This window comes from Triturus cristatus, chromosome 4_1, assembly GCF_964204655.1.
Source record: "Triturus cristatus chromosome 4_1, aTriCri1.1, whole genome shotgun sequence".
Lineage (NCBI taxonomy): Eukaryota > Metazoa > Chordata > Amphibia > Caudata > Salamandridae > Triturus > Triturus cristatus.
The window spans coordinates 90019818-90045284 of record NC_140585.1 but is presented as its reverse complement, the minus strand read 5'-3'; the positions used below and the strand labels follow the sequence as shown (position 1 = coordinate 90045284).

At 46.5% G+C, this 25467-nt stretch overlaps 1 protein-coding gene across 3 annotated transcripts in view; it reads left to right on the top strand.

Moving 5' to 3' along the window:
• The window catches only part of LOC146839628 (membrane-spanning 4-domains subfamily A member 15-like), a 111634-nt gene that overhangs the window by 70352 nt on the left and 15815 nt on the right, over positions 1-25467 (top strand). For all 3 annotated transcript variants that reach the window (XM_085651716.1, XM_085651713.1, XM_085651715.1), the window contains 2 exons: positions 5509-5670; positions 15032-15160. In XM_085651716.1, coding sequence (XP_085507842.1) covers positions 5509-5670; positions 15032-15160 — 291 coding nt within the window. The remainder of the gene's footprint in view (positions 1-5508; positions 5671-15031; positions 15161-25467) is intronic.

The following is a 25467-nucleotide window of genomic DNA, read 5'->3' as shown; positions in this document are numbered from 1 at the left end:
CATCTCTGATACCAGCAGCCCACCCTAGCTCTGCATTCCACAGGAAATCTCTCTTTTTCAACAACTGATGGGGTCTGCTGCTCCCTATGTTTAATTCTCCTTTTTGTGCATCTCCACACCTCGTGCCCCCTTCGAAGCTCCGGGTTCCTGCGGCCGCGCGCTGCTATGTCCCTTTCATAAAACCTGTAACAATACTCTCCCAGAGAGACTCCACATACCACGCCTCTTCAATCTCCTCTTTCGTAACATGGCACATGCTGCTTCCCTCCACATTCAGAACAGCTACATACACTAACCAGCTCACATTGTATACCTCCCCTTTCTATCTGGCACACCTCCATACCTAATTATAAATCTCACGATCTCTGCATTATATACATTTCATCTACATTTTCCAATTTTGCTGCAGCTGCCACACTGCATGCGGCCTGATTTAAAAAAAATCTTTCCTTTACGCACCTGACAGATGCTAGCAGTTGCCTAATTTTAAATCTCTCTTTTTTTGCAGCTGACAGACATTGCATGCTGCTTAGCTTTAAATCTCCTCTTTTTGCAGGTGGCAGGCACTGCATGCTATATTATTTAAAATCTTCCTTTTCTGAAGCTTCTTTGAATCTTCCTTTTCTGCAGCTGACAGACAATGGCTGCTGTCGCACTTTGAATCTCCCTTTTCTGCAGCTGACAGGCACCTCATGCTGCCTTACCTAACATCTCCACATTCTGCTGCTGACAAACACTTTATGCTGCTTTATTTGAAATCTCAATTGTCTGCAGCTGCCAGACATTGCATGTACCTCTCTTTAAATCCCCCTTTCTGCAGTTGACAGACTTTTTAAATCTCCCTTATCTGCAACTGACAGACACTGATACTGCCTTACCTTAAGTCTCCACATACTGCAGCTGACGGGCACTGCTTACTGCCTTACCTTAAATCTCCCTTTTCTGCAGCTGACATACGCTGCTTGCTGCCTTTCTTCGAATCTTCCTTTTCTGCAGCTGACAGACACTGCTTGCTGCCTTTCTTCGAATCTTCCTTTTCTGCAGCTGACAGACACTGCTTGCTGCCTTTCTTCGAATCTTCCTTTTCTGCAGCTGACAGACGCTGCTTGCTGCCTTTCTTCGAATCTTCCTTTTCTGAAGCTGACAGACGCTGCTTGCTGCCTTTCTTCGAATCTTTTTTTTCTGCAGCTGACAGACACTGCTTGCTGCCTTTCTTCGAATCTTCCTTTTCTGCAGCTGACAGACACTGCTTGCTGCCTTTCTTCGACTCTTTCTGCAGCTGACAGACGCTGCTTGCTGCCTTTCTTCGAATCTTCCTTTTCTGAAGCTGACAGACGCTGCTTGCTGCCGCGCTTTGAATCTTCCTTTTCTGCAGCTGACAGACGCTGCTTGCTGCCTTTCTTTGAATCTTCCTTTTCTGCAGCTGACAGACACTGCTTGCTGCCTTACCTTAAATCTTCCTTTTCTGAAGCTGACAGACGCTGCTTGCTGCCTTTCTTCGAATCTTCCTTTTCTGAAGCTGACAGACGCTGCTTGCTCCCTTTCTTCGAATCTTCCTTTTCTGCAGCTGACAGACACTGCTTGCTGCCTGTCTTTGAATCTTCCTTTTCTGCAGCTGACAGACACTGCTTGCTGCCTTTCTTTGAATCTTCCTTTTCTCCAGCTGACAGACACTGCTTGCTGCCTTTCTTCGAATCTTCCTTTTCTGCAGCTGACAGACACTGCTTGCTGCCTTTCTTCGAATCTTTCTGCAGCTGACAGACACTGCTTGCTGCCTTTCTTTGAATCTTCCTTTTCTGCAGCTGACAGACACTGCTTGCTGCCTGTCTTTGAATCTTCCTTTTCTGAAGCTGACAGACACTGCTTGCTGCCTTTCTTTGAATCTTCCTTTTCTGAAGCTGACAGACGCTGCTTGCTGCCGCGCTTTGAATCTTCCTTTTCTGCAGCTGACAGACGCTGCTTGCTGCCTTACCTTAAATCTTCCTTTTCTGAAGCTGACAGACGCTGCTTGCTGCCTTTCTTCGAATCTTCCTTTTCTGCAGCTGACAGACACTGCTTGCTGCCTTTCTTCGAATCTTTCTGCAGCTGACAGACACTGCTTGCTGCCTTTCTTTGAATCTTTCTGCAGCTGACAGACACTGCTTGCTGCCTTTCTTTGAATCTTCCTTTTCTGCAGCTGACAGACACTGCTTGCTGCCTTTCTTCGAATCTTCCTTTTCTGCAGCTGACAGACACTGCTTGCTGCCTTTCTTCGAATCTTCCTTTTCTGCAGCTGACAGACACTGCTTGCTGCCTTTCTTCGAATCTTCCTTTTCTGCAGCTGACAGACACTGCTTGCTGCCTTTCTTTGAATCTTCCTTTTCTGAAGCTGACAGACGCTGCTTGCTGCCGCGCTTTGAATCTTCCTTTTCTGCAGCTGACAGACGCTGCTTGCTGCCTTACCTTAAATCTTCCTTTTCTGAAGCTGACAGACGCTGCTTGCTGCCTTTCTTCGAATCTTCCTTTTCTGCAGCTGACAGACACTGCTTGCTGCCTTTCTTCGAATCTTTCTGCAGCTGACAGACACTGCTTGCTGCCTTTCTTCGAATCTTCCTTTTCTGCAGCTGACAGACACTGCTTGCTGCCTTTCTTCGAATCTTCCTTTTCTGCAGCTGACAGACACTGCTTGCTGCCTTACCTTAAATCTTCCTTTTCTGAAGCTGACAGACGCTGCTTGCTGCCTTTCTTCGAATCTTCCTTTTCTGCAGCTGACAGACACTGCTTGCTGCCTTTCTTCGAATCTTCCTTTTCTGCAGCTGACAGACACTGCTTGCTGACTTTCTTCGACTCTTTCTGCAGCTGACAGACACTGCTTGCTGCCTTTCTTCGAATCTTCCTTTTCTGCAGCTGACAGACACTGCTTGCTGCCTTTCTTTGAATCTTTCTGCAGCTGACAGACACTGCTTGCTGCCTTTCTTTGAATCTTCCTTTTCTGCAGCTGACAGACACTGCTTGCTGCCTTTCTTCGAATCTTCCTTTTCTGCAGCTGACAGACACTGCTTGCTGCCTTTCTTCGAATCTTCCTTTTCTGCAGCTGACAGACACTGCTTGCTGCCTTTCTTCGAATCTTCCTTTTCTGCAGCTGACAGACACTGCTTGCTGCCTTTCTTCGAATCTTCCTTTTCTGCAGCTGACAGACACTGCTTGCTGCCTTTCTTCGAATCTTCCTTTTCTGCAGCTGACAGACACTGCTTGCTGCCTTTCTTCGAATCTTCCTTTTCTGCAGCTGACAGACACTGCTTGCTGCCTGTCTTTGAATCTTCCTTTTCTGCAGCTGACAGACACTGCTTGCTGCCTTTCTTCGAATCTTCCTTTTCTGCAGCTGACAGACACTGCTTGCTGCCTTTCTTTGAATCTTCCTTTTCTGCAGCTGACAGACACTGCTTGCTGCCTTTCTTCGAATCTTTCTGCAGCTGACAGACGCTGCTTGCTGCCTTTCTTCGAATCTTCCTTTTCTGCAGCTGACAGACACTGCTTGCTGCCTTTCTTCGAATCTTCCTTTTCTGCAGCTGACAGACACTGCTTGCTGCCTTTCTTTGAATCTTCCTTTTCTGCAGCTGACAGACGCTGCTTGCTGCCTTTCTTCGAATCTTCCTTTTCTGCAGCTGACAGACACTGCTTGCTGCCTTTCTTCGAATCTTCCTTTTCTGCAGCTGACAGACACTGATTGCTGCCTTTCTTCGAATCTTCCTTTTCTGCAGCTGACAGACGCTGCTTGCTGCCTTTCTTCGAATCTTCGTTTTCTGCAGCTGACAGACACTGCTTGCTGCCTTTCTTCGAATCTTCCTTTTCTGCAGCTGACAGACGCTGCTTGCTGCCTTTCTTTGAATCTTCCTTTTCTGCAGCTGACAGACACTGCTTGCTGCCTTTCTTCGAATCTTCCTTTTCTGCAGCTGACAGACACTGCTTGCTGCCTTTCTTCGAATCTTCCTTTTCTGCAGCTGACAGACACTGCTTGCTGCCTTTCTTTGAATCCTCCTTTTCTGCAGCTGACAGACAATGGTTGCTGCCGCGCTTTGAATCTCCCTTTTAAGCAGCTCCCAGACATTGTATGTGCCTTTCATTAAATCTCCCCTTTTCTGCAGCTGACAGGCACCTCATGCTGCCTTACCTAAACCTCCACATTCTGCTGCTGACAAACACTTTATGCTGCTTCATTTGAATCCACCAGCCAGATCATGTACCTCTCTTTAAATCTCCTTTTCTTTAGTTGACAGACTGCAGTGCTGCCTTTTTTAATTCTCCCTTATCTGCAACTGACAGACACCGATACTGCCTTACATTAAATCTCTTTTCTGCAGCTGACAGATACTGTATGCTGCCTTACCTTACATCTTTCGTTTTTTCAGCTAACAAACATTCACACACTGCATGCTGCTTCATTTAAATTTCCCCGTTCAGCAGCTGACAGATACTGTATGCTGCCTTACCTTACATCTTTCTTTTCTGCAGCTGACAGACACTCGCACACTGCATGCTGCTTCTTTTAAATCTCCCTTTTTTGCAGCTGACAGACACTCACACACTGCATGCTGCTTCTTTTAAATCTCCTTGTTTTGCAGCTGACAGACACTCGCATACTGCCTTACTTTAAATGTCCCTTGTCTGCAGCTGACAGACACTCACAAACTGCATGCTGCCCCACTTTAAATCTCCCTTGTTTGCAGCTGAGAGACACTCGCACACTGCATGCTGCTTCTTTTAAATCTCCCTTTTTTGCAACTGACAGACACTCACACACTGCATGCTGCTTCTTTTAAATCTCCCTTTTTTGCAGCTGACAGACACTCACACACTGCATGCTGCTTCTTTTAAATCTCCCTTTTTTGCAGCTGACAGACACTCGCATGCTGCCTTACTTTAAATGTCCCTTGTCTGCAGCTGACAGACACTCACAAACTGCATGCTGCCCCACTTTAAATCTCCCTTGTTTGCAGCTGAGAGACACTCAGACACTGCATGCTGCTTCTTTTAAATCTCCCTTTTTTGCAACTGACAGACACTCACACACTGCATGCTGCTTCTTTGAAATCGCCCTTGTCTGTAGCTGACAGACACTCACACACTGCTCAGCTTCTCATTCTGGAGTGGAGTGGAGAAGTGTGGCTCAATGATTAGAGCGGCAGACCCTGATGCAGAGGTCTAGCCCGGGACCAGGGTTCAATTCCCCGCCTCGGCGGGTCTTGGGCTCAAAAATTCCATGGACCTGATAATTCTCGCCTCGGTGCCATTCCAATCATGGAGTCCCACTCTGCAACTCTGGGCAATAGCTTGCTTAATCTCCACAACGGCCCCCACAACGCTAAGGATGCCTGGCCTCCACCTTGGGGGTGCCCAGGAGTGGATGCCTCACAGGGAAAGCCAGGATGGGTTCCACAGCGGTATTCGTACAAGCGCCTTGAGACCCTTGCGGGTGAGTAGTGCGCTATACAAGTATCAATTTACATTCTAAGTCTCCTTTTTCTCCAGCTGATTGGAACTTTGATCTTGAACATCATCGCTGCTCTTGAGGCTGTGGCCGCCGTTGTCATCTTCTCCATCGACCTGGCTAGTCATTCCTATGACATCTGCATGAATGACGGAGTTGGTGTCGCCTTCAACCAGTGCAAGATGTACAGAGGTGCCTTCCTTGTGAGTACTCCCTGGTGACCTTTATGAATGTAGTTCTAAACTCTTACACATGTTCTCAGCTCAGGCATTCGTTCCAAGAGATTCACGCAGCACCTTGTCTCCATTTGGCCTGCTCAGTGTTTTGAGCACTTTGGTTTTTGGTTAAAAGTTTCATTGTATTGACCCTTGCTTTTCTAGATCTTGCACCCCCTTCTCCTTAATATTTCTGTCCATACCTTAGTGTTTTATAGCCATAATGCCAGAGCATGTCGGAGGAACCTTAGTGACGTCTATCAGTGTTTGTTTTCAAGAACATGAATAGGGCTCTTCTCACTCTTTGTGATATCCCTAATCCATGCTACATTTTCACCATCTGTAGTAGCTGCTGACTCTCTTCTGTCTACTTCCCAGGGAGTGTCATATCGCTCAAAATGCTTTGGCATTTCAGTTGCTTGATGAGTTGTGTTGGAATGGTGTCTGGTCCATTCTGTGTCGGTATTTTGTCCGATGCTAGGGTTGTCTACTTTCTTGTGCATTAGCAATGTGTCTAAGAAGCGAGGGCTGAATGGATTACATCTTCCAATTGAATGCACATGTTGCCCAGAACACTAGGGTCAGAGGGCCTGTCCCACAGGAGACCACACAGAGGAAGCTGCAGGCACGTCCATGTCAGCTGCCCAAAGTCACCTGGAGACTAAAACCTCCACAATCAGCAAGGCAAGGTGTAGGAGAGTAGGATCTGCTTCTTATGGTTACCCCCACTTTTTGCTGATGTTTCACTGTTTTTCGACTTTAGTCTGGCTGGGGCCCTGCTATTCAGGACCCCAGCCTAGCTGCTTCCTCTCTAAATTGATTCCTAGTACTCTAGGTACACCACAGATTGGATTCTGGGGTGCCCTTATAAGCCCCTAGTATATAGTATACTATGTACCCAGAGCATAGGTACCCCAGAGGCCTAAAAGGGGCTGCAGCCTATATTGTGCCACCCCTGGGAAGCCCTCCAAAATGACATCACAGGTCTGCTACTGCAGCCTGCGTAAGGTGGTGCATGCACCCCTTACTGAGAGATAGGTTCACTATATCTCACCCTATCACTGCACATATACACCTATCAGTCACCCCTATGGCAGGCCGTATCAATCCTGAAGGCAGGGTGCTTGGTTTTGTGTGAGAGGGTGCCCATGCATGAGCAGAGCCCCTCTGCAGCCTTAGGAATCTCTTCTCCGGGGTTGGTTGTGATGCAGCCTGACCATATACTCTTAAGTGCATTATAACCAAACGGTAAATGTTAACTTTGGACTGGCTGCACAGAAACATCTCATGTTTGGTGTCAAACACCTTGGAATCATACCCCCACACCAGTAACTGGTGTGGGAGTATGACCCCACCCTTCTATAGGGAGAGACATGACAGCACCGGTATACCCGGTACCAGCTAACAGAGCCCTGGCATCACAAAATGGATGCTGCCAGACACAGACACGGGTCTGGCCTCCTGCTGCTGACCAAAACTCTAGCAGGGGAGGCCTGAACAATAGATTTCCTGTCACAGGGAGGTGTAACCACCTCCCAGACAGGCCTTAGTGGATTAGGGCCGGGTGGGAGCACTCCAGGAGTGCTTTGAAGTCTGCACTGGGGGCTCATTTGGTGTCCCCGTGCATAGTCCAGCTCAAACCAGTTGCAGGGGCTACCAGCCCCTGCTCTGGTGCAAAACTGGACAAAGGAAATGGGTGTAGCCACCCCTCTTTCCTGACCCTCCCATAGGTGGGTCCCCAGAGTATGTCCAACCCCTTCAGTGGGTATAAGAAAGGAACTCCTGGCTACAGGACTTTAGATTACACCTGGGCGAAACTCTGCTACAGAAATCCCCGAACTTCGACAATCTACACGACTAGATGACTGAAGAATCTCCCTTGGAGTAAAGGAGTTACTTCCCTGCTTGGCAGGCACCAAAGATGCATCTGTCCGGTCTGCATCTCCGAAGCTCCCGCCGGACGCCGAAGAATTTGCAACACAGAAGGTGGGTTTCCAGACTTCCCAGAGGCTGACCCGAGTCCCCAGCAAAGCTGAGACACGTAGCCCTCGTGGGTGCCGTGGAACCGGAACCCCTGTACACCGTGCACATTTGCAAGTGCATCAGCTTCTCGACGTCCCTTGAGGCTGGGCATTGGGTTACTTTTAGGCCTGACGCCGAGCACCCTTTCCACCAAAGTCTGCTGGCCTACACTCCACGAGTGTTCCGTGAGCCTGCCCTTTGTGTGTTCGCTCGAGGCTCCTTCGCGATCCCTGGTCTGTCGACTGGTGGGTCCCTGTGAAGGCAACTCTTACTTAAATTGGGCGTCCCTGGTCGCTCCAGACATGCCCTGCCTCTCCATCACTTGGGGAGTCCCCAGGACCTTGCTGGTCTGCGCCGAAGCATCTTTTCTCTTCCTGTGTGGGTTGCTGTTGCCAAGACTTGTTGTGTCCAATCCGGGCACTCACACTGCAACACTTGACATCCTTTGTGGGACAGCTCGAATCCAGCTCCTGATCGTCCTCAATGCCTCCTGGTCCTCGTGGCTGAAGAGTCAAGCTTCCCCTCTTCACACCTGAAGCACCCGACATCGGTGGCCATTCATCTATCATGCCCCTGGTCACTGGCAAGTGACCCAGACTCTGTCCCCTCTGCTTTCAGATTCTTCACATCTTTGATCCAGGCTTGGATCTCTTCGGACACTTCTCCTTTTCCCGGCATCAGCAATTTTCAGTCTCCAGCCATTGAAAACGACGACGCGACCTACACCATTTGACACCAATGCACCCGGCTTCCCTGGGTGAGGTAACACGAGTACTCCGGTGACCCTGTGGGTGTTGGTCCTAGACCCATCTAAGTCCAAAGGGGTTTGTTCCTAGTCCACCTCTAAGTGTCCTTAAACTTTAAATTCTAACCGCGACTTTTCCCATAGAAGCTAATGGGAGTTTGCGGCTATGTTCTCACACTGCACACGTCCCCCATGCGTCCCCTGTGTCACCACCTTGGGTGGTTCCTTGGGGTCCCAGCGATTCTACAGGCTCTAGGCCTTGTGTCTAGTCAAGTCGTGGTTCTTATACCACTTTCTTAGTATACGGTTTGGTCCTCCCCTAGGGCCTAACTTGTATTGTACTACTTTACTGTAATATTTGAAGTGTAACATATGTGCTTTTACCTCTAGCCTCATAAAGAGACTATAAGCGTGTGTTTAGGAATAAATACATGTATTTTATATATATAGCTGGTGTGGTCTCCTTTCATTTAGCCACTCAAGAGATTATAGACTGGTATAACAAGCTGCTTTACATTCCTTCAAGACTATTGCCTGAAGACTGCTCTCCATAGCTACTACTAGGATAGCTTCCAAATAAGGTTGTCTTTAACCTATCATCAATAAGGGGTTGTTTGGACTGGTGCAAGGTGCCCACTATAACTAGTGGACAGCATATACCAGGCCAACTTCTCACATTGGTGGCAGCAGTGGGATTTAATTTTGCCATTGTTTTACCAGAGAATCTCAAATGAGTGACTAACTGAAAACCACTAAAGGTACCCGAGGTGCATATAATACAAGCTTAAACTACAGGAAGTTATACTGAACTTAGAGTTGTGTGTCAAGGGCTTAGCACACCCTTTCTACAACGCAAGAGAGTTTAGTAGGCCACACTAGAGTAGGTAGTGCATACACCACACCTCACTAGTGATGTCTTCAAGGCCAGGAACCAGTGGGTCCCTGCCAGAAGCCAGTGGGCTTCTACCATCCAAGTATGACAAACTCCCATTCTTGGAATTGAGAGCATTGTGTCGTACTAGGAAGTTGAAGACAGGAAAAAGTGCAAACACCCAACGCCTCATAGAGGTACTGCTGTTGGATGATCTCAGAAAGCCCTCAGGGTCTGAAGGGGTAGGCAGAGTGGGTGGGACAGCAGATGAGGAAGGGCCCAGGGGTTCAGACACCCCTGACTTGACCTCTAGAGCTGGCCAGGAAGATGAAAATGATCCTAACCTGGTCAATGCAACTCCTCCTGAAGATGAGGAAGATGGCCTTCTCTTTACTCCACCAGGAAGAGCTGGGAGTGTGCCTAGAAGGTCCAGATCTCCTTCTCAGGAGTCTAACCATTCTGACACTTCCACAGGGACCTCTGTTTCCTCTCATAGGGGGGAATCCTCTCATGAGAGGAAAGAGAGACTGCTCAAGTAGGAGGAAGCTTAGCTTAGGATCAGAAGAGAGTAGATAGCCCTAGAGCTTCATAGAGCTTGAAAAAGTTTGGACTAGAATCCCTTGGTAGCAGCAACCTCCCTATTGTTAGGGAGAGGTCTCATGACGATAGAAACCTAAACAAGATTCTCCCTCCCTACCAGAGTGGGGATGATAGCCACAAATGGATTACTGCACTGGAAAGGGCCTGTAAAGTACAGAGGGTCCCCTAGGAGCAGTGGGCAGCCAATCTTGTGGCTCTCCTTTGCAGACAAAGGCAGAGATAAGCTCCTCACTGTAAGAGAAGAGGATGCTGATGATTACCAAAGCTTGAAGAGTGCACTGATTGATGGGTTTGGCCTAACCACTGAACAATGTAGGTTAAAGTTCAGGGATAACCAGAAGGCACATAATCAAGATTGGGTGGACTTAGTAGATTGTGCTACTAAGGCTCTGGAGGGCTGGTTACTTGGCAGCAAGGTGTGTGATTTCAAAGGATTGTACAACTTAATTATGAGGGAGCAAATCCTTAATAATTGTCAAAATCAGCTGTTGCATCAGTACGTGGTGGACTCTGATCTGACCTCTCCCCAAGAATTGGGAAAGAAGGCAAATAAATGGGTCAGAACCAGGGTGAAGCAGAAGGTTCAGAACCAAGGTGTTGACCCAAAGAAGCAAGATTCAAAGAACTCTGACAAGGGTGGGGGAAAGGGGAAAGAACAGAAGTCTTCTCAAGGTCCCCAAAATCCTGCATCTGCGGGGGAGTCCCAATCTAACAAAGGTAAAGGCCAAAAGAAAAACCAAAGAGGATGATGGACGGAGTGTTGAACATTGCAAGCACTCACCCCCAGTCAACTGATGTGGGTTTAATCCATGATCATTCTTTAGCTCACTCCCCCACCCCAGTTCAGACATGGCCATATGCAAATCAGTCTGACCCTGTGCCTCATGGGAACAGTCCAGCCCGAACTGCCAAGCCATGTCTTCCCTGGACCGGAAACAAGCATCCTGGGAGTGGTTTCTGGCTAATCAGCCATCATCAGCCAGGCTAGCTCACTTTGCTACTGGATTTAAGCTAGCCTGGCTGATGACGGTCCGTGGACCTTAGTCAGAGGCTGCTAGTGTTCTGCAGCCAAATACGATTACGGCAAGAGCTGCGGGCTCTCGTTTGAACGGTAATGAGCATTGTGTGAAGAACGTGTACACTGGTAACCCTCAGCTGCCAGACATAGGCCATTTGCCATCATGAGTGGTCAGGACTTTTCTTAGGTGGCATTGTTCCATGTCTGGCCAACACAGGTTAGCACGCTGGATGCCATGTCAAGTACACAGCTGAAAAACTGCGTATTCCAGACCACTGTAGCTTGAAGGGACAGCTTTAGTTTGGTGTGGAGGAAATTCGCCTGTGGCAAATGGGTGCAGCCTCCTGGATATGATAGTTGTCATACAACCTTTCACAAAGGGACTTCACAGGGGCGACATGAATGGTGAGAGCTTGGGGTCCCTTTGGTGATGTAGCCAGATGAATCCATGTGATGACCATCACAGAGTGAAAGTACTGACTCACCTTGGATGTTTCCTGAGCTCATCCCTTGGTGGGTTGGTCTGCAGAAGGTACATTAAGAAAGTGGATCTATCAATTTGTGGAAAGGGAGAGTTGGAGACAGCATTTCTACCACTTCGTAAGTCAAGTTCTGCGGATTCACTCTTGTCTTGTCATTTAGTCCTACTACAAGCTGTCAGCATATCAATCACCAGGGCAGATACATGGCATCAGGACCTCTAGGTAAAGGGTGCTGATTATAAACCCTTTTTCTGCATTTATTGACAGTCTACCTTGTTCTCAAGCACAGCAAGTGTGTTTACCTCCAAATGTATAGGGTCTGTCCCTGGCTCTCAATGCTGTGTTCTTTCCATAGTCAAATGTTTTCTCTATACTAATGCACTTATATTGCAAAGCCACAGCCGTTGTAGAGATGCACTAAAAAATGCATGCAAAATTAACCAAAGATAAGTGCTTTTCACTTCTCTTATTTTCAAATCCACTGTGATTAGGCATTCCATAATATTAACCAAGCCGGTTTGTGTGTATCTTAGACTCAATATTAATGGAAAGCAACCCACTAAGGGTTTCCAATTTTCTGCAGACATTCTTTAGCCCACTGGACGCTGTTGCAGAGCAAGTTCTTCTCTTTCTTCAGTGGACAAATCCTGCATAGTGTTAACCACTTAAGGCCTCAGTGTATCAAACTATTGGCCCAATCATTCTGAGCTTTATCCTTCACCCTTAAAGCCTCCTGTAACCCCTTGTCCATTGTCTGGTGCCCATCTTGGTTCATATGAGGAAAGCGGTTTATCATATAGTATGGTTGTGAAACTTCACTGAGTACTAAACTCACTACCTATACTGGGTCCAGTCTGATTCGTTTAAAAAACCTTAGCTGAGCTCTGGGTAGGTGTGGCTCAGACTTCATCAAAGGAGCAAGTGTAAATCATTAAGAAGTTTTCAAACACACTTTCACCTTGCCAAATTGTGTAGAGCCCTGAGAATAGTATCCACTAGTGACCGGAAGCTCCTTCTTCTGTCTCCACTGTCAAAACCACTGCCATATCTCAGCTATTCTGCATCTAAAAATATCCACCCTCACCTAACCCTCAACTTTACTAAATCACTCGATATCACCTTGTTTAGGAAAAGGCCAGATTAGGAGGAACGTCTTTTGTTTCCACTTTTTGCTACCCTGAACTGTCATAAATTTTGTTGCAGGATTATTGAGTTATGTTGCGAAAGATCTATTGTCAGTTTACAGTATGCTTAGAGCATGCCCATTGCTTACCACTTGCTGGCTTTGTTGTCACTCTCATTCGTTTGCTCTCTGTTCATTGCCTTCCCCTCCTGTGTTTGTCCCATAGTGCAGGTCGGACTGGGACAGAAAGTAGGCCCAGGCAACAAAATAAAAGTGGTCCCCATTAGTAAAATATTAGCTAAAACTGTGGCACATGATTGAAAATTGGGACCGGTTTGAAGTTGTAAAGACTCTCTATGTAAATGTTTTGAAAGGTATAGAAGACTGAAGGTAAAGTTTGTTTTATTATCAGGGAAACCAACAGTAAAAACTGTCCCAGCTGAGCATAAAAGAGGTCCTCAAGCAGCCTCCAAAAAAGCGGCCCCCACACTGACCTGTCAGGCCAGCTCGTTCGGCAGTGCCTGGTTGCCTTATGGGAAGTTTGAACCTGCCTATAGCCTCTTTACTTCCCTAGAGAATGCTTGTGTACTTCCACTGCTTACTTTTCTTTTTAGTTATGCTTATTTTTCTTTTTGATTAAGCCCTCAATGAGACTAGATGTGGTTTTTAACAGTCTCCCTTATGAACTTCTCTTCTCCCTTTTTTGCTCCATGTTGCTCTCTTGCTGGTGTGCTTATCCTTCGCTCCCCTCTGTGTTGTGCTTTCCGTTGAGTACTTCTCCCCCTGCATTGATTTATTTCTTATGTGCTTCTCCCTCAAGTGCTGCTTTTACCTTTACCTCCCTCCTGCCCTGGATGCTAAACCCCCACCCTCCTGCTCACGGATGCTGTCCTCACCCACCCTCCTGGTTGCTGCATCCACCCACCCTCCCAGCAGCTCCCGGTTGTTGCGCCCCTCCCTCATGATGCCTCCCACCCTCTCGCTTGTTAAGCCTCAGCCTTCCCACTTCAGTGTGTTGCCCACCTCACCCTCCCACTCCCTGCTGCTGCTCATCCCCCTACCCACCTGCTCTGGTTGGTGCTTCTCCCACTCCGGGTTGCTGAAACTCCCACCCTCCCATTCCCAATTGCTGTAAACCCCCTACTCTCCTGCTCCCGTTTGCTGAAAGCTCCCGGTTTCTAAACCTCCCCACTCTCCCACTCCTGGATGCTCAACTCCTCCATTCTCCTGTTCCGGGCTGCTGAATCTCCCCCAGATCCCTCTCTTGCTTTGCCTGCTTCCTGTTTGTGCAAAAAGAACAATTTATGGACAGAATCCAGAACAATGTCATACATTCACCCCAGTACAGAGATCTGGGCCTAAATCCATAGTTTATTTCCTTTCCATGCCATTTAAGTTTGAACCCAGCCATATGCAAATCAGTCTTGACCCTGCACCCATTGGGAACAGTCCAGCCCAAACTGCCAGGCCAGGTCCTCCCTGGACTGGAAACAAGCATCCTAGGACCGGTTTCGGGGTTTCACACCTCATCAGCCAGGATAGCTTGACTCCAGTGGCATGGAGAGCACGGGACCCACGTCTGCTTCCTGTTTGTGTCTTAGTTTGTCAATCTTGTGTTTGTCCCTCCCATGGAGCACACCCTCTTTATGATCAGTTTTGATTGGCTATGCTTCCACTGCCAGCTTTTCAAGCCCTCGATTTTTTCCTTTTGGGTTAAGCACTCCATAGGATATGTTTTCCAGTTGTCTCCCATCTGTTCTTCTCACCCTCGCCATGTTGTGGTCACCCTTGTGTACTCCCCCTCCCCGCCCCCCCCCCAGTTTTTGTGTTGTCTGGGTGCTTCTGTCCTACCAATTCATGATGTTCCAGTGTTAGAAACTCGCATGCTGAGATTAGGCAAATGTATGTTCTGCCGACATACGGTAAGTTGATCTTACCTAGAAGCCTGGAAAATGTATGGTGTATAGAAGACAGGCATACCAAAAGAAATAATGCTTCCCGTAGTTTCTGTAAAAAACACAACAACATTGTTGTAGTTTACTTTTGTTTACATTTGTTGAAATTCCATTTTGTGCAGCGTGACAAAGATTTATTTTTGTGCAGAATTGTGGAGCAGTAATTTGCCATAGGCAACCAAACGAGTCCTAAATTAAATAACCACAAACACTGCTGAGTTGATTGTCTACTTTTGTCGTATACCACAACCGTGGGAAGAGGAGGTGTATCATTGGCAGTCTATGTTCATCAAAAGAGGAATCCATGGAATGTGCTAATACCAGAATTCATACTAGGAAATGCATTAGATTATGTTAAATATCAGTAGTGTCAGGGGAAGCAATAGAATAGAGAAAGTGGTGGTTAATCTGTACTTCATAGAGCACCTGAGGTATCCAGAGTAAAAAGGTAGGAGATGGCCAAGAAGGTCTTGGCGGGTCTCTGTGGCTGTGAAATTTTGTTTACTTTTTCTGTTTCTGATCTTCTCCTTCAGATTTTAGAGAATGGGAGTCTGTCCTTTCTTCTTACGCTTGCGCTGTTGGAGTTTTGCATCTCGATTGCCACCTCAGTCTTCACTGGCATGTGGCTGTGTGGGGATCAGACATCCTCGCATGACGTTCAGGTAATAATCTGCTAGGGTCTGACATCCCACTGTGTGATATGAACGTCACATTCTGACGTATGTTAGCTGGTGTTATTTTTCTCTTTATCCTGCCACATTGAGATGGTTGAGCATGAACCCTAGTTTTGGGTTTCCTTGAATGTTACCATGTATGCGTTTTTGAATGTTGACCCTAGGGTTGGGTTGGAGTCATTGGCACCTTGTCTTGGGGGTAATAAGCCCAAGGGTTGGGGTTCTCTTGTACATCATCATGTACACCTAGGCATCCACATCACGTGTGGGTTGTTCAGTGTAAACCTAGATACTTGTCTGGAGGTTCTAGCAGTGAAGCACAGCTACTCTTATACTCAGGAGACAGACTGGAGAGCGGTTATTCTATCGGGGAGGAGGCATCCTCTGTGACAGAGCGCAAATCTTTGGGAGGGACGCAAGTGAGGTGATGATGGAGGAAGGGGACACCAGACTAGCTAGCCAGATCTGCAGTTCAACCCCAGCAATCATTGAGGTAGGAGAGGTCGCTGCCAGACCACCCTCGCATCCTGTTCAGTGTAAACCTAGAGCTGGGACTTCCTTTCCCTATTACCTCTTCAAGTGGTGTTTCCTCCACATGTACTCTCGATCAATGGCGAATGTATCCCTTTTTACACTCACTTTCCTCCTGCACCAAAACAAAGTTGCTCGAATTAAAAGAAAAAAAACAGCAGTCATGACTGTCTTTCATATGCGTATTTAGAGACGTGCCTGTGACTTTGCAGCTTCATCCTTTCTGTACTTGGATCCGTTTCCACCTTCCCATCCATATCACTAGTGCTCCTGCATTAATGGAAAAGTGTTTGTAAAGTGAAAAGTGTCTTTTTATAGTAACTTTGAATACTAAAATATACAGAGAGCCAAAAGAGAAATAAACTACTACAGTGAGTCCAGCCGAGTGCGGACAAACCCCCTATTCAACATCGATTCCTCCTTCAAATTAAATCCTTTATTTGAAGGAATGTTTGAATAGTTCATGTCAGAACCCTTTTCAGAGGGCCACAACGCACACAGGAGCTGCAGAGCCTAACTGTGATGGTTGATGCATTTTCTCCTGATGGCCCGACCTACTATAGATCCTGAGCATCTGTACCAAGTACTCCATCTGCACTTGACTCTCAATGGTAGCTGTGGACAAGCAGTCAAAGGTACCCTGGAAGGGGAACCGTAGATACCGGTATGTGAACACGACTCATAACTCAGAATGCAAACAGTACTAACAATAAATCAATGTCAAGTGAAATACTTGCTATTATAAGGAAAATAAGTATTTTTTCTAACTCTACACATGCAAAGGGAATAACGTCATTCAGAAGCAACAACACAATCCCCTTGAGGTCGGGGCTCCTGTAGTTGTCAGGCAAATCCCTGTCCCTCCTTCCAACTTGTTTGTTGTTATTCCCCTTTCACTGGTGGTCGCATCTGGGGAATGTTCACTGAAAGGCCAAACTTGAGAGTTCCCCTTTGACTCTTCAGGAATTAGACAAAAGTGTGTATGGTGCTGCTGCAGAGGGTTCAGCTTTCTAGAGGGCGTCCTCAGAGTGAGCACCCATGAGTTCTGATTCTGCTTGGAGAAGTCGGGCTGCTCATGGCCCAATGCTCCAGCACCCAGCGGCACAGACTCTCTCTCCTGAGCGCTGCTGCCAGAGTTCCCCAGTTCTCTGAGTAGTTACCAGCATGCAGTATGTCAATCTACCCCAGCTAAGGTAAGAGGGTGGGGTTCCTTTTTTCAGCTCTGGACTGGAACCTAGCAAGGTTGCGACGTCGTCCACAGTGTCCTCTGCAGTCTTCGGGGGTCCATCAGGGCCAGTTCTCTCTCTGTGTGGGCTCGGTCTGCAGAGCACATTCTCAGTCTTTTCCCCGGGTTGCATGCCAAAACATAATTGGTACCAGTAGCCCCTCCTGGCTTACGGGGTTGCTGTGGTACTTTACAGCAAAGGTGCAGACTCCTCTTGTGCAAACGCCTCCACCACAGTGATTTAAAGTCCCACGCTCTCACACTAGCAACTTTACCGGAGGCCCCTCCTGGCATATTGGGGTACCGCAGTGCCGTGGTATGGATTTGGCAAGCCCCGCACAGCGCTATCTTGCAGTTCAGTCCACGATGGTGCTCACCTGACGTACGGGGTCGCCGAGCCAATACTCCTGCTCAAAGGCTACAACTTGATCAGTGCACAGCCGAAACCTCACATCTCGCACAGGGAGTTCTCGCTGTAGGGCTTCCCACTGAGCCTTGCTCCCTCCAAAGTTCTCCTCTTCCTCACAGGGCACACTGGTCTTGGCAAGCAGGCAGGAACCGGTGCTCCAGGCCAGGTGGTCTTGGTTCTTCTGGATGATGTCCTCTCACCTTGCAGGAACACTAGCAGGCCTTTGCTCCCAGTCCTGGTCATAGGCAGAAGCCATGCAGAGCTTCCCCTTCTCTCACAGCCCGTCTGGCTGCTTGGCAAATGACACATTCTGTAGTGTTCTTCTTACCCCTGTCTGTCATACCAGACAAGATTCCGAAGCTGATTGGCCCACAAAACAATTCACGTGAGTTACCAGAGTTCACACCTGGATTTCAGCCACTGTGAAATGTGCACCAAAGGGTTAATACCAGTCTCCCAGCCCTACTCTTTTACGCCCATTCACCTTTCCTGAAATGCTGCTGGCCCTTTCATTGTGATCTATCACTGAATCAAAGAGCAACCTTTTTAAGTGTAATGGGAGAGTCACTTCCTCCCTTTCTCCAGTGTGTGTCCCACTCAGCTCAAAGGAAGACAGCAATGCACAAATTTGTCTGTGGGGATTCCTTTACTCCTCATGTTTTCACCCCGAAGGCCTGGGCTTTCCGAAATGGAACCCAGGGTCCTCCATGTAATGTACCGATGGAGTCACACTTGCACTCAGTGTACATGCACAGCACACTTGCATTCCAATACTGTTACCTCCATGCATTGTGCCTCTACAAACACATACACATTCAGCACACACATTCAGTCTAACTGCACTGCTCAATACTGTAGCCTTTTTGTATTGTACCAGGGTATAATATGTATAAGCACACTGTACCAGCACACACATTCACCATGTGCACTCTGCACAAAACTTCACTCATGTATTGTACTTCACGCAAGCACACATATACACAGCCCATGCTTTCATTGCACCCACACTTAACAGCACTACATCTTTCATGTCATGTATTCATCGCAGGCATACGTACACTCAGCACGTGCTCTAACCTCACCTGTACTGCACAATACTGCTCTATCCCTGTACTGCACCCTTCCTAGGCACACATACATCCAGCACAAAGTCACTACTCCTGCGCTGCACAGCACTCCACATCTACCTGATGTAGGCCAAGGGTGAGTTAAGCACACAGTAGCTGAACCTTTTATAAAGATAAGTGAACCTATAGGCCTCGCTCTAGGGACACAAGGTCAAAAGGTCCTGTTCACTACTATTTCTCACTACGCGATTTGCTGCCACCACTGTGCTTGTGCTACTTAACTCTTGGTGAAGGTGGTAGCCGTCCACTACTATGATGGTATCCCATGGGCGCCACTCCTGGTTCAACAAGACCATAATCTGTGAGATAGGCCTATGTCATGTCACACTGACATAATCCGTGTTTGCTTATGGCAAAATGTCAGCATCATGGATCCGGACAGCAGGACAGTTGGACACTTATGGCAGGGGTACATGTCTTTATCCATGCAGAGTACATTTCCGTTCCAGCAGCTCAGTTTTGAGGAGTTTCCCGACTCGAAGGCAGTTTAAGTCTATTCTCCAGGCAAGGGTCCCTGGTGTATCCTTTCACTGTTTTGTGATACCCTGGCAATCCCAGTGATTGACTATTTGAAGAGGCGTTGGCGAATCCAGTTGAACAAATGTTCCTGGCAGGGATAGAATGGTGAGCCAATTGTTGTGGCTATCGAAGACCTGTGTTGCAGTAGGTCAAGAAGAGCAATAAAGGGCGTCTTGAATCTGATGATGTGCTCCACTGGAAACGAGTGTAGTGCATTCAGGGCTGGCCTCCGAAGGCTCAAGCATATTCTGCCAGCCTAAGTTTGAAGTCTTTGTAGTCTGTCTTTGAGTTTTCTGATCCTCTCACCATGGGATTGATAAGTGTTTTACAGGTTTTCAAAAGGTTAAGTTATAGCAGCTGGAAAGGAGGACATTTTAAATTTAAAGATAGGTAAAAAATGTATCCAATAAACTCCAAACCAAATCCAATGCCTGTGACCTGAACTCTACACCTGGTGAGGGCCATGAAAAAAGGGTGGAAAGAGATTTTACTTTTTAGGGTGAAAGTCCACATAGACTTTAGGGTGAACAGTAGGCCCCAAGTTAAAAATGACAATGCATGGCAGGGGACATTAATAGGGCTTGTGACCGAGGAACGTCCCTAATTCCATGACCTAGAAGGAAAAACTCTTACCATGAAAGTAATGTGGGAGGATATAAAATTCAAGACTTTCATTGATTTCAAGGGAGGGGCTCAACACGTACCAAGAAAAGTTTGGCCACTCAACTGCACGTTGTCAAAACTTCAGAGCACTGTAAGCCAGGCTGGGGGAGATGATCTGTAACATTCAAAGACCTTGCATTGAGAGCATCTGTGTTTACAGGATTTTCAGTTTGAGAACTATATTGCAGAAGTGGGAATGTAGGTCCGCTGACAGGAATAACTTTTCAGGTTTTGACCTAATTAAGCCAGTTGGGCTGGCATTGGCTGTCAGCCCTTTGCCTTGAAGAAAGAAAGCAAGAAAGAAAAAAGGGAAGATAGAAAGAAAGTAAGAGGAAAAGAACGAAAGACATCAAGAAAGAAAGAAGACAGGAAGGAAAGAAGAAGAAAAACCAAAGATAGAAAGAAAACAAGAATGAAGGAAAGAAAGAAGTCAAGATGACGGAAAGAAGGCAGTAAAGAAAAAAGAGAAAGAAAGCAACAATGTCAAGGAAAGAAGGCAAGAATGAAAGGAAGAACAGACCAGGGAAAGAAACCAAGAACTAAGGAAATACGGAAGTAAAAAAGGAAGGAAAAAAAAGAAGGAAAGCAAGACAAGAAAGAATGAAGGGAGAGAGTAAAGAAAGAAAGAATACCAGCAAAAACAAAAGAAAGCAAGCAGGAAGGTAAGAAAGAAAGAAAGCAAGTTAAGGTTGCCAAGACTGATAGAGAACACTGATTAGGTTGTATTCAGAGTTCATGTGAGCTGATGTGAAATAGCAGCAGTCAGATAAACAAGGCCACTCCTAAAGGAATTTACAACAGCATTAGCAGGAGATGGGATCTCATAAAGCTGAAATGTGCACTGTGCTCACATCAAAAGTGTCCTTCTGTCACATCAGGCTCTATACACAAAGACAACCCTAATTAGTTATAAAGTAAAAACACTGGCACTGAAGGGAAATACCTTGCACTCAAGGTGACGTTAGCCCGTGGCTTAAGTGGTGACCCATACTGTATGCTGTAGTGGGCGGAAGAAAAATGTGAGTGACACAACGACATACCAATGGATGAAGAGAGGCGACTAAAAGGGCCTTTAAGTAAGTGTATTATACATATAATTTTAGTAAAGTCAAAATGTATTATCTAATGCCAGTGACACTCATATCATTTTCTGAGTCTTTTAAGAAACGCACACTAGTGAATAGTTTGGAAGCAAGGTTTTGCAGGCCTAAATATATTGGAGTTGTTGATATTTTCCGCAGTTTGTTGGAAACTCTGTGACCCTCCTTAGGGGTTGCACCAACTCAACCTCATATGTAGCAATGATTAGGGTGTTGAGCGTCAATTTTCCTGGTATTCCTGTCTTTTGTATGACCATCGCATATCAGTTTGGTAACCTAACTGTAACCAGAAGGACCTGGGTAAAGTGTGATACACAACAACTGTGGTCCAATCTGAGAGACCAACAGGAAAGACAAGATTAAACTAATTAAGGGTGTAACGTTTTACTTTTAATAGAATATACAGCAATATCAATACTTATCACACTCAAAGAAGTAAATGGATGAGTTTTTTAAATGTGCAACTTCACCGTGTAATTTACATTATTTACATATGGTCACTCCAGATAGAAAGATCAGAGAAAGAAGAGTGCCCGTGTCTGCTATTTCGGTAAGAGAATGAGAAGAGGAAATAGACCTCATACGTATAACATAGCTATGGCAGGGAAGCCTGTCCATTACATTTATTACACATCATAAATGTGATCTTATTGGACAAGGGTAATAGTCTCAATCATAATTGCCCCTTGTATGGATGAATAATCCTTTTCAGGCTTTGTAAAATGTCGACGTTTTGACCCAGTGAAAGGGGCCAGTTAAAGCCTCAGCAGCGGGTCTTCATCAGGACTCAGTGAAAGATTAGAATAGGAGCAACCTAATGGGAAAAAGGACAATTTGCCCACCTTCAATAGAAAAACAATTTAAAATGTGTGTGTAATACTGCCATCTCTTCCTAAAGTAAAATGCAGTCTCATCTGGAATTTTCAGTCCTCCGGTGAGGAATTTGTAAAATGTATTCAAAAGACAAGAATTTTCAGTCCTCCGGTGAGGAATTTGTAAAATGTACTCAAAAGACAAGAGCCAACTGGCTACTCGTCCCAAAGAGATGTCAGTGCCTATTGAATCATTGGTCTCTCAGAGAAATCATTTCTACTGGTTGAATGAAGACTTCAGTCACAATGTCCATCCTAGTCAATAACAGCTTTATGCTCATTCCATTCTTGACATCTATAGTATATTTATACTATGTAGCAGTGAAGTCCTCATAGAGACTTTTAACCACACATTCCTCACCTTGTGAATTTCCCCAGATGCCAAACTGGGTCCAGAAAGTATCAAACAATCCCCTTGTGCATCAGTAGGGGGCGTTATGCGGCTCTGTGTTGGCTTCGTCCTTCATTGGGCTCCTATATGTGCACCACCGTTGCAAGCGGACGTCACCTCCTTTCTTTCGGCGCCTTCTGGCACAGATCCAGAGTTAGCAGTGTTGTCTTTTGACAAAACATTTTTGTTCCCTAATGTTCGAGGCATGTGGGCTGCTGAATTCATATCTGTGCATAGATCGCCGCCTAGTGTTGGGTACGGATGATTGCACATTGTTGTCCTGGAAGAGTCTTCGAAGTATCACGAGATAGGTGGCTCCTCCCCTGGACTACAGTGCGCATGGGCATCCTCTCCATCCTTAGATTGTTTTTTTCCGCCATTGGGTTCGGATGTGCTATCTTAGCTCAACTTAGGAATATTCAGTTTTAGGCCAAAAGGCCTTTAGTTTTCGTCGGTACAGTTACCGTTCAGTTTCGACTACTAACTTTAGCGTTCCGCACCTTCTTCCAACTTTCGTATCGGTTTGGTCCGAGCATCGAAGTTCGATCGACGATGGAATCGAGGACTCCATTCAAGAGGTGTCCGTTATGCCACGCAAAGTACCCTCATATCGACGTCCACCCAGTCTGCAATAAATGTCTCTCGCCGGATCACGACGAATCGAAATGCATGGCCTGTGCCCGATTCCGCTCTAAGAAGACTCTGAGGAATCGACGGGCAGGCGAGGCTGGAGGCGCAGCAAGCAGCGCCTGCTCCCGCCAACATATTCAGCTCCGAGGACGAGGATGCCGAGAGCGTGGAAGAAGTAGTCTCTAGCCCCGCTTCAGAACATGATTCCCGATCGGACGACGACGATGAAGTGATCTTTCACCGTGAAGAAACCGTCGATGAGGTAGGAGACTTCGACGAGGCCTACGGGGCCGAAGAAGACAGCTCTCCTGAGGAGCTAGGCCAATCCGTCGAAACGGAGGCCGAAACAGTACGTCGTCATCAGGCTCCGGTCGAGGGATCGCCTTCGGGCCTTACCCGAGATCAAACACATGGTTCATCGGCCCCGCCTTCCGGCCCGGCCTCGAACACTTTGCAAGAGCCAATATTACCGAAGACGACCGGGTTCTTAAACCCAAAACCATCCATCGCTCCAGTCCCTTCGAAAACGAAAGTGAAACTGGTGGTGGTGGGATCAAAGGCGTCAAAACCATCCACTACTCCGACGCCGAAAAAAGTTGTCGGCTCCGACCGCGTACAAAGAGACTTGGTGGTAAATATTTAATTACCTGTACTATTTTTGATGCGGTAAAATCTAGTAAGAATAACTCAGTAAAATAAGAGGCAGAATCCGTGGTATGAGAGGTTCTGAAAGGCTTTATTCCTCTATAAAGGAATTATGGTTCGAACCATAGGCATCAAATTCCATCACCACGAAGGTTCAGGAAGGGAAGGCAATACATTATTGACAGGTAATCATACATATATGAAATGTATTACAGTAAGACGGATGCAGGAGGCGTAACAGCTGATAAGACAGATAAAAATATACATACGTAATGGAAAAAGGCGTACATATAGGCGTAAACTAGGAACGTCATTATACATGATGTCACAAGTGGGTGGATCCATAAGAGAATCCTGCAATGTCAGCAGAAATACTTGGCAAAGATGCGCGCGCAGCCGCATGACATGTGATTGACGTGCAACTAGAGGGTGATGGGGACTTGACATTTAGCTCTACATGTGGAGACAGAAGTCTGGGGGGTCAAGTCAACCTAAGTCCCAAATCATATCTAATATCTAATATCTTATGTTTAAAGAACTGTGTTATCCAAAAGGAAAGGTCTCTCGAACGAAATCTATTCTATACTGACTGTTAGTGCGTGTACAAACGTCTAAATGTCTACATGAGATGCGAGGGAGCAGGAATCTTCCATGGTAACAGGGGCTATGAATTACTTGCATGAGGACAGTGAGGCCGGGCCCTTTGCTCGGTAGCTGGAAGAATGTTTACCTAAACTACTAGACAGGAATGCATTGGATGAGGAGCGGAGCAGATAATCTTGAAGGTGAAATACAGTTTTTGGCAGGCAACAGGCCGAGTCAGGCACCGTTAGCCGCGCAAGGAGTAGGACAAAGTTCATGGATACAGATGTGAGCTCAGACTGGAGCTGTCAGAGGTAGAAGGCAGGAAAAGCTTGGTGGCCGAAATCAGGGCCTACTCGCCTGAACTGTAAAATGGGGAAAGTGAACCACATAAAGTTGGTGGCCTTTCATACTTAGGAACGGAATATCCGACCCATTCATGGCGGATCTGAAAGAGGACATGTTGACGGTGGACGCACATGTATTTGCGTCTTCATAACTGGAACTGGAGGGAACATACATGTACTTGTAGCATATACATGGAGCCGTTGGGGTCTAAGATAGGGGACATAACTGATCATAAAATTCATATTTCCTCATTCCCTCCTTGTCCCCTACGGACCCTCAGGAGATATCGATCTTCATCAATCCATCGATCTGTTCATATAGCATCATTTGTTCGTCTTTCTTCTTCCGGGATCTTGAGCGAAAACTTTGATGTGGAATACACGATGTGGCACACAGACCACAAATCGCTGGCCCACATTGTAGACATAAGCAGCAACTGAATAGTATGAGAAAGCCAATACCTAGGAAGGATAGGATCCTCCATCCCCAGGCTGACAACACGCTCCAGAACCAACCGGACCAAGCCCAGGTGCCTGGACTCTGGTGTATCTGGCTTATAATCTTATGAAGGCGAGTTATGGCTTTATATACGTACGGCGAGTTTTCTGGTATGAAAACACAGCAACTTGATCCGATGACCCTACAAGCTCCGCCCCTATCGGCCAGGATGACGTCAAGGACAAGACGATTTTGAAGAACAACAATCCGCATCGCAGACTGCTCCTCTGTTAAGTTGCCTAAGGCGGAAGTAGTTTCATTTACTACTGCTTCAAGGGTTCTAGTTAATCTACGTATCAGCTTACTATTAGTGACTGTACCTATATAGGGAAAGAAACCTTTATTGAAATCTGTATATTGTTCCCATGCCGTTTCAGTGTAATCGACAATCGGGAGATCTCTCTGTTGTCTATTGTGTACTAAATGGGTATTTCTGTGATAATCAGGGGGGGCTAGGAAAACAGGTGGCAGAAGGAATGCGATGTAACAGGTACCATCCCAATCTAGAGGTAAACGTATATATGCAGTCTGGCCACATATGAAGTAGGAATGACGAGAAGCTCTAAATGTAGACTTGCCTTGATCATTGAATTCTATTACAGTGGTACATTTACTATGGCCCATGTGTATTGAACCATTCTTTCTTACACATAATTCACCTTTAACTGGAAATACTGACATAGCGGGCAAGATTGATGTAGCTTCGGATTCAACATTCAGAATCATGAGGTTAAGTGTAAAGTTACCTAATCCAT